We start from the raw sequence: 10,234 nt of genomic DNA, 5'->3' as shown, positions 1-10,234 counted from the left end.
GTGAGGGGACATGAAAAATAAATGTTATCAAAATTTCGTTGAAATAAAGTCCTCGAGGAGTTGAACGAGCGAATATTGAAAGTGCGGCGTCGCTACCGACTGAGCCACGCGGGCGAAGCTCTCTCTCTCTCTCTCTCTCTCTCTCTCTCTCTCTCTCTCTCTCTCTCCTTTTCAGATGTTATACGGAATTGCCTGAATTTAAAATAACATTCTTATCAGCACGATAATCAAAATCGGAATAATTCGGAATTCGAGAAAACCAAAAATAAAAAAGAAAATCTGAAAACCAGCTGGAAAAAACTCCATCGGTTTCCTCTCTTTTTTCGCACGCCCATGGATTATTGTCTTCGGTGCACTTCTTCTAGGTGATTCAGTGATCACGTCAAAACATCAGAACGTCATCGAGCGAAGTGGGGGACCGCCCATTTTCCTAGTGAGTGGGGGACCACCACACCTAATTAATGCGAAGAATAACTAATCGAAAAGGAGTCGTCTGATCCACTAACCAGGATCTTTTTAGAAAGAAAAAATGAGGAGGAGGAGGAGTAGACAATTGAAATTCAGAAGTTTGAGTTGAGTCACAATGAAAATTTCAGTGTTCCAGACTAATTGTTAGTTTCAGAAAAATCTGAAATTTTCTGTTAGAAGGAAGAGTACACAAAAACAAGAGCACACTCGTGATTGTGTAAGTAAGTAAAACGGAAGGATGTGAGTGTAAGTGTGTCATTAGGTATGGGAAGAAACAAGAGCAAAACTCAGAAGGATAGGTTGAGGAAGATGCTCTTTTCTTTTCAAGTTCCAGACAAGGACACGAAAAGGGAATTCTTACACGATTCCAATTAGTTTTCTCAAATTTTTTCACAGTTGAAGTTGTGAGAATTCGCGTGTAGCGAAATTGATGAAGGACGTTGAGGCGACTGAGACAACGAGTTCTCATTTTTTGGAATATGTATTAGGGGATTGGTTTCTAGAGAAAAATGCTCAAAAAAGTAAATTGGTTCCCGGAGCATTGAATCTGAAAATAGGTACGAAAATGGTCTGGATCAAGCTGACATGATCAAAAATCACTATTAAGCCTGTAATATAAGGACCCTTGACTTTGAGCCAATTTATCTCGGTTCTTGTCAAAGATATGAAAAAGTTGTCAATTGATAAAGTGTTGATGATATTATGATAGACATTTTATCAGTTGACAGAGTTTTTATATTTTCCACAGGAACGTTGATAAATGAGCTCAAACTTGAATGTGTGGAGGGGGGGCTCTTATACGGTAATTTTTTTCCGGGATTTCAATTTCTTAAAAGTTATAACATTGAAAAAATGAAGATTTAGTGAAATGAAGAATGAAGATTTAGTGGTCAGATGTTCAATTTTTCATCACAATAAAAACATGTATAAAACCATCCTAGTGGTTTTAGAAATCATATTTGGTATGAAAGTTCTAACCGCCCTTATTCTTATTTTCTTGGTGGCTTCTAGCCAAATTCTGGCTCTGGAGGAAAGAAGACGTTGCCGTTCCAGCAAACAAAGTCATTATCAATCTGTCTGTGAGATTGCACATAGCTACAGTATCGATGAGATGCTCGACAAGTACGGAATAAGATAAATTCTGACGAATTTTGAGAAAGAAAGATGGATGAGCATCCAACTGTTGAGTTAGAATGGAAGCAACCGTAACCAATCTAATAGATGGCCCTATTTTGAGCTAATTTATATCTGTTTCTGTGCAAGATCAAAAAGTTGTCAACTGATTAATTGTTAATCATAATATCAGAAACATTTTATCAATTGATATCTTTTGGACATCTTTCACAGGAACCTAGATAAATTAGCTCAAACTTGACAGTATGGACGCCTCTTATACGGCAAGTTATCGTTCGGGATTACAATTTATCAAAAGTTATAACATTGAAAAAATTGAGGACTGCAGAATTTGAAAAATTCGGATCTCCATATTTTCTACACAAATTTTTCAAACCTCCAATCAAAAATAGCCAACGTCATCTGTCAAATATTCCACCTCCACTTTTTTTTCAAATTATTCAAAAACAAAGGATTCATCTGATTTCTGAATTCAGAGGGGCTCCCTCCTAACCAGTCAGCGAATTGAAATTTTTTATTAATTTTCTAAAAAAAAGCAATTTAAAAGCAGATCCACCTAAAGCGAGGAAGGATTCATGGACCTAGGGGACACTTGAACTTTGAAAAGATCACCAAATTTATAGAAATAGACTGAAAAATAGGCAATTTCTGAAACAAATAAAAAAAATGACGACAATCGAAGAAAAAAAAGAGGATAGAGAAGGTTTCGGGTTAAAAATTTGGAATAATGCCTAAGGCTAAATATCTCACTCATCATAAAAAAAGAGAAGATATATCTGGATATATCTAATACTGCCAGTATTATACTGGTCCTCTTCCTTCTCCCTTTTTTTCTTAAAAATGGCTAGCTAACAAACGATTCTCTCTTTCTCATGTTTCAAATGAAATTCACGAGAGAGTGTCTAGGTTTTTTGGCATTCTTCCCCCAATGAATTATTAAAAGGAAAACGAACAAAAAAAATTGGGACAAGAAAAAAAAGATAATGAGAAAATGGACACCGCCTGAATGAATTTTGGCACTGAAAATTGGGGATAGAATGTCTTTATGTTTCAAGTGCAAACAGATTGTCATGGGATTTCTGGGTGGTTATGGTGAATTAAAAATTAGGTTGGAGAGAACACGTCACGACTACAGTATACCTTGTAGCCTAGGGATCTAAGATTTGTTTAATGTTTTCCATGAGTTGTAGAACCTACCGAACGTGGGAAGTCTAGTTGTAAATTTCACCAAAACAGGAATAGTTACCGTAAAACTTGTAATAGAAATACCCCCTAACTGTCAATTTTGAGCCAATTTTTTGCGTTTATCATAATATCAAAATCATTTTTTCAATTGACATATTTTTATATATTTCAATGAAACTGAGATAATTGAGCTCAAACGGAACAGTGTCAGGCTACAGTATATTATACTACAGTATCCTTGTAATACAAGAGTTTAGGGTTGGTGGAATAAGATCCATAGGTTATTTAATCTATCGAACGTAGGATACCTAATTGTAAGTTTTACCAAAACAAGAAAAAAAACTTTTCGAAAATTCTGATCGTTCCGAATTCTGAGAAATAGGGTTTTTGAGGGCACAGAACTTGGATCAATAGTCTGAAAGGTCCAGGATCCTAAGTCTGGACGGTAAATCGGAGTTTTCTAAATTTTCAAAAGTTGAAATTTGGAATAGTTCGGACCTCCGAGGATACCTGAACACCCCTCTGAACCTAACCTAGGATCAACCACATTTAGAATCCACCGCATTTACTCTGATAGAAGCCCTTCATATATTTTTATTTGAGCTCAGTTATCTCGGTTTTTACAAAAATACCAAAGGATTTTCAACTGATAAATTGTTGATCATAATATCAGCACTATTTTATCAGTTGACACATTTTCGATATCTCTTATAGAAACCGAGATAATTGAGCTAGAACAGCACATATAGGGTGGCGCTTCGATTAGAACGAATACGGTGGGAATAATACTTTCAAAAAAATCTAAAATAGATCTGGACAAAAAAAGAAAGATTCTGGACAGAAATGAACCCAACAGTAAAGTCAGAACTAATATCAAATTGAGTACATTTATTTCTTGGCACTAGTATACATACAAAATGGTGTTCAAATATAAAAACGACTTCTAATTGTGATATAAAAAGACGTAATTTATCCAGATTAGATCCGAAAATAGGATTTCCGAATTTTGCAGGAAATGTGTGGTTTTGACAGAACAGGACCATGAATAGAGGAAAAGTGCAGAATAGGATGTAGTATAGAAACTACTGAATTCAGCAAAATTTTAAACATAGGAGACCCGTAAAACCTGCAACAGAAGGGCTCCCCGCACTGTTAACTTGGAGCTCATATATCTCGGCTCCTATCAGAGAAACCAAGAAAAAGTCAACTGATAAAATGTTGGTGATATTATGATAAACAATTTATTATTTGACAACTTTTCGATACCTATGACAGGAGCCGAAATATATAGGCTCAAACTTAGAGGACAATTCTGATAGAGGTCTCACGGTGTGTTGTTGTTCTGGAGCTTCAAGAATGTCATGACCTTTTAAAGAAAATTATTTTCAGATCTTCCAAAAATTTATTTTTCTCCGCAAGTCTCCTTTTTGAAATGGACACCGGATAGAGAATCAAAGCAATGGAAATGGCAAAAAAGGAGGGGATGGCTATTTATAAGTGAATCTCTTATTTGGGCTCATTGTCTTCCACACGAGATTCGAACAGAAAAATAACAAAGTGGAACCACACCAGCATCCTTTCCAAAATTGGTATTCATTCGGCAACGGATTCTGGGAATCGCCATCTGCCGAGTCCCACGTTTTTCGGTTTCAATTAACAAGTGACTCTGCTTCTTCATCTTCTTTTCTTTTTTCGATTTCTATTTTTGATGTCATAAATATGATCGGTGAGATGTCTCCAGAATGAATGACAAAGAATTGGAAATTAACAAAACAGAATTCTTTTTGGAATATGATGAGGAGTCCTCATGAGGAAGAAAATGTGAAAGAACAGACATCAGGTCTACTCCCTCAGATCATTGAGTTTCTGGAAGTGACATATATTGCTTTGTGGAAGTTGAGAAAACATGGAAAACTAATTGGGAATGTTACTATTCTGGTTCGAAAAAATCAGTGCTGTGGAAGATGATTGGCTGCAAAAGCAGAAACATCGAGAAAATAAATTCGGAAAATTACCTTATTTCTGAGTTACGGTAGTTGTCATTGTGAGATCTTCGGCCACGGCGACCCGCGTTTCTCTTCCATCGCTCCGATTTTTACGTACCAAAATAATAGAAAGTTCAGAGCAAGTACTAGAAATAGGGGAAGCAATTTTAAAGGTGGCGGGACATGAAAAAAAACGTTTCCTCGAGATTTTGAATCGTTTTGACTTTACGAAGCGAAATTCACAAAATTCTGAAAATAGATTTTTCAAATCGCTTTTCATCGATTTTACACTTAAATCAAATGTGTTTAAGACTAAAAATCGATTTTTTTCAGATTTTTTCCAGCCAAAAATGTGGGTTTTTTTCAACTTTGACGATTATGGTAATCGACGAAAATATTGGACATTTACAGAACTCATGATTTTCAGATAGAAAAAAATCTTAGAATTTTAGACCGAAAGTCAATTTTATTTGAAACTTAGAATTTCGAAAATTAATACGGGTTTTCAGAACAAAATCGGAAGATCGGAAGGTCCCACAACGATAACTACCGTAACCAAGAATATGTTTACTTTCCGTAGTGTTTTCTGGGTTTTTTACTCCCTTTCGTCGATTCTTCTGTTATTTTCTTCCAGAAAAGTTGCAAACGCACGAAAATCGAGTAAAAATTCGGAAAATACTAGTATTCTTAGGTTACGGTAGTTGTCGTTGAGGGACCTTTGGGATCTTTCTTCCCGCGCTTTTTCCGATGCAATACAGGCACTGCTCGGAAGCCATGCTTTCGCTTCAATACTATCACTAAGTTTACAGTAGTATTACCGAAAAAGAAAACCAACAAATACTAACATAATACTAACATACTAACACATTGCCGGAATTATAAAACTGTCACCTCGGTGTATGCAGAATCCGTACAAAAATCAGATTTTTTCACTGAAGTTGCATACACTGAGGTGACAGTTTTATAATTCCGACAATAATACAAAATTAGTGAAATACTAACATAATACAAACTTCACATCTCTAGCTCTAATGATAAAATATCTGTCTTGTCACCTGGGAAAATCCTACTATTGCTTCTAAATAAAAAATCGAAAAAACTACTGAAAAACGGACAACAAAGAAAAATATTTTGTGTCGCATCTTTATTTCTTCTCCTTCAATAGCAGCTCCAAAAAATGAACACCAACTGCTTATTAGCCCACTCTTGTCCACTCTCAAAGAGGGGTCAAACCGAAAATAATACAATCGGTTTTTTTTTCATTTTCCTTCAGGTCATCATCTCAGCTTCACCCAAACTTCACGTGAGAGCGCTCCTGAACAAATAGTGAAGGGTTCAAGAAGATACGAATAATTTAGGCTTTAGAGAATGATTTGAAAACAAACATGATGAGAAAACCGAAATATTTATAAAGGAAAAAAAACAAAAATCACTGAAAAAAAGAGGCCAGCGGTATGAACTTTTTAGATACATATTAGAAATTCAGAAAGTTGTCGATTCAGACGTTTCGTTTTCAAGAAACTCGGAAATTTGTTACCGTATTTTTTTCTAATTCTATTAGAGAAAGAGTTTTTAAGTTTTAATAAAGAGTTTCTGGTTTTAAGCTGAAAAAATATATTTAAGACACAATCTCTGAGGAACTCGAAAACGCCATGGCAATGGAGAAAATCAAAATGGTCCTAGGAGCCTGATATTGAAAAAAATTTCGAAATTTTTCAGCAATCAAAAAAATCGACATTTTAGCAAAATTCGTTATTTTGGTCCTACAAATTTGCTGATTTTTAGAAAGTTTCTATAGCAAAATTTTATGAAAATTTTGAATCTGCATCCTCAAAATTCTTGGGAGTTCAAATGTACTAACTGCTCAGGTAGTTCGGAAAACCTTTCTGAGCCATAAACAAGCCACGATTAAATTAAAAAAGGTGCCCGATTAGCCACGGCTGAAAAAGTTTATAAACGGCTTAGAATAGTTTCGTTGTTGCTTAGAAAAGTTTATCCATTGCTCGAAAAAGTTTGAAAGTGCAAATAAAAGTTTTACTGTTGCTTAAAAAAGTTTATTCGTTGCTTTAAAAAGTTCTTTTACTGCTAAAAAGGTTTTATTGTTTCTACTAAAGGTTTAAACTATTGATTCTTTTGAAGACGGATTTTCAGAAAATACATTCATTAGAGAAAAAGAAATTAACAAAAAAAAAACAAGAAAATTTAAACTGAAGGGGAATCTCGATCTCGAAACATCTTTGAACCTCAGATCGTAGCGCATCCCCATTGTTATCAGCCCAATATCATATCCTCCTGGAAATATTCAAAATTTTTAGAAATAGATATTAAGAGCTACAACTCACTGTTATGGAAGGCGTTCTCTCCTGATTTATACGTAGTTTCGATAGTGTCTTTGGAGCGGGTTCATGTGATCGCGATCATGATCTAGTCTTCCTCATATTGGTGTAACACGATTTTCCAAATTGTCGCTTCGGAAGTTTGAAGTTTCTCATTGTCTGAAATTATGATAGGTAAATTTATTTTTTACAAAAACTGACGAACCGTAGGCTAAATTACTCCGTTCTGACGGCAGGTTTGAATTCTCATTCAATGATTCATCACGACCTTTTTTCGATGATAGTTCTTGAGCAATAGATTATGATTCCAGGAGATTGTGATTTGGATCTTTTCTCAAATAAGCATTTTACGACTTTCAAACATATGTAAACGAAAAAAAAATTAAAAGATGATAAAAATAAAACAAAAAAATAATTTTTAAAAACAGAATGAATCTTTCGAAAAGCCAGAAAAGTTTTAAGGCTCAAAAAGGTTTGAAAAGTTTAAATATGACTGAAAAAGGTTTAAATGTGGCTTTAAAAAGTTTCAGTTTCGAGCGCAGCTGAATAAAGTTTAAAAGTTGCTTAGAAAGGTTTGAAAAGTTTGATTGTGGCTTGAAAAAGTTTAATCGTGGACTTTTTGCTTGAAAAGGTTTCAGAATTGCTCAAATGTAGCTCAGAAAGGTTTTCCGATTTACCTGAGTGTACGTAATACCAACACATTTGGAACAGTTTGATTTTTTTGTACATAAGACAATGGGTTGATGCTCGAAAACTACAGAGAATGTGTGTTAAATCCTGAAATCTGATTTTCAGTTCCGTGACAAAATGATGGAGAAATATCAAGCGCTTCTGGAAGATCTGAACAGGAAGCATGATTTTTGAAAATTGTATTTTTCATGGTCAATCATAATTGCTTGTTCCTTTTGCTGTGATTATTTTTTGCCAACAAAAAACTGTCGAGCTTCGCTAAACTACAAGTTAAAAAAAGAAGCTATCACCCATAGTACTTTAATCCGTTCTTCTCTCTGGCCCGCTCATACTCGCATTTCCATCAGAAAAGTGTATATTGGGCGTAAACCGACAACAAATGACAACCATAATTTCGCAACTTTGGCCAAATATATCTCGGTTCTTGTAAAAGATATTCAGAAATTTTGAAAGCGGAAATGTTTGTCTGGATATCAGAAACATTCCGTCAGTTGACAATGTTTTAATATCTCAAGCAGGAAATAATATAATTAGGTTCAAAGGAACGATCTTTTTAAGGAGTTTCACAGGTTTCAAAAGTGAAAATTCAAGTTCATCAATTTTTATAGGTTCCCCTGAAGTACTGTCTCGCGTATTCCGTTTTGCTTATCCTCTCTTTCTTTCTCATTAGCATCCATGTGGACTAAGTATCGTAAATTGAATGGAGCTTCTTGAACTAGTTTTGAATCGGTTCTTTTTGAATTCCAGTTTCCTCCAGGTCATCTCAGCTTTGTCATAATTTCACGTGAGCACTTCTGAGCAAACAGAAGATGTTTCATGAAGAAATGAATAATTGGGGCTTTAGGGAATGATCGGGAGAGCATAATAAAATAATGAAATGATTACCCAAGTTTTAATAAGAGAAAAAAAACAGGAAAAATCACATAAAAAACAGAGTCAAACGATATGAATTTTGTTGGTTAGATTCCAGCGAAACCCGTAGATGAAGCCCTCTCCCTTGGATAGAATTGGTAGCTTGTGATACTCGCAGATGACGTGATGGCCAGCGTGGAATTCCGGAGAGCGGGTGATGCCGTCGATTGAGGACCGCGTCTGGAAGATTTTGTTCCATCGAAGGTCCCACAACGAAAACTACCGTAATCTAAGAATATTTTAATTTTCCGAATTAACTTTTTATCGATTTTTGTCGAGTTCTCCGTTCTTTTTTCCAAAAAAAAGTTGAAAAAAATTGACTGAAAATGTACGAAAATAAAAAAAATGAATTCGGAAAAATAACATCCCTCCCACTTGACCTACAGGACTCTAGTCGGTCCGTCTGGTCATTTTACTTTTTTATTTGTACAGGTCCCATTTCTTGCCAAATTATCTATCGATTTCCCCCATGCATTGCAAATAAATATATTATTATTATTATTTCCCGGTTACGGTACTTGTCGTTGTGGGACCTTTAGAATACAAAAAACTCACACTTCCTCCACTTAACGTCCTCTGAACGAAGACTCTCTGCAGTTCTTGTTCTACTTCATCGTCGTCTTCTTCCTCTGCTTCGAGTTCCGCTGGTTTTTCGTCATTTTTGACTGTTGGAGCTGTCACTTTTCCTTGTTGATTTTTGTATCGAAACTGAAAATTTAAAATTTTAAGAATTAATTGTTTTCAGTAAAGCACAGGGTCTGAACTACTGTGGTATGCTGTTGCGCTTTAATGAGAAGGTGACGTGGCGAAGTTTCAGGTGAAAAATCGACTAAAATTTCGAGAAATTCGAATATTTTTACGGTCTAAAACTTCGCCACGTAACTTTCACATTGGAGCGCAGCATCATACCATAGAGGTTCAAACTCTCTTTTAGCTAACAATAAGCTAGCTAATTGTAAGAATCTTACACAAGTCGCTTCCAACTGCTCTACTCGTCCATTCGCTTTCTCTAATTGTGTCTCTAATTGCCTAATTTTCTCATCTTTTTCATGATCCTTCCTATCCGATTCTTCAATAATTTCCAGTAGTCGATTCTCGAGATCCTCTGTCCGATCCTTCGTTCTTCTGTAGTCCTCGTGAAGCAGATCGTACTTTGTTTTCCAGTACCTCACATTCGGATCCTCCTCTCCTTCTGCTCCATCGACCATCGATGTGTGTTCTGAAACTTGTGAGAATCTTGACAAAAAATGAGATGAAACAAAATATGCCGGGTGCAAATTAGCTATTCATTTTTTTTTTCAAACAAAACTGAAAAGTTCTATGACATTTTTTTTGTTGAATTTATTTGACAAAAGGAAAAGCGACTACATAAAAAAATAGTAATAAATATTGCTGCTGCGGGATGAAAGTACAATGAATATTGGTCAATATCGATTTCTACATATAGTTCTTTTTTTTCTTAAATACAACACAACACAAAATTGTGGAAATGGAATAGGAAGAGAAAAGGCCAGATAAATAAAT

General features: G+C 35.2%; 1 protein-coding gene across 1 annotated transcript; it reads right to left on the bottom strand.

The window, feature by feature from the left end:
- Window positions 1-8,734: 8,734 nt before the first annotated feature.
- Window positions 8,735-9,918, bottom strand: CBG11345 (the record flags this gene model as incomplete). Its single annotated transcript, XM_002635075.1, has 3 exons — window positions 8,735-8,890; window positions 9,266-9,418; window positions 9,679-9,918. The coding sequence occupies 3 exons, from the start codon at window positions 9,916-9,918 to the stop codon at window positions 8,735-8,737; spliced, it is 549 nt and encodes a 182-aa protein (XP_002635121.1).
- Window positions 9,919-10,234: the final 316 nt, after the last annotated feature.

The sequence above is a fragment of the Caenorhabditis briggsae genome, assembly GCF_000004555.2.
Source record: "Caenorhabditis briggsae complete genome, chrV, whole genome shotgun sequence".
NCBI lineage: Eukaryota > Metazoa > Nematoda > Chromadorea > Rhabditida > Rhabditidae > Caenorhabditis > Caenorhabditis briggsae.
Note: the sequence above shows the minus strand (reverse complement) of the source record. Positions and strands in the feature narration are given on the sequence as shown.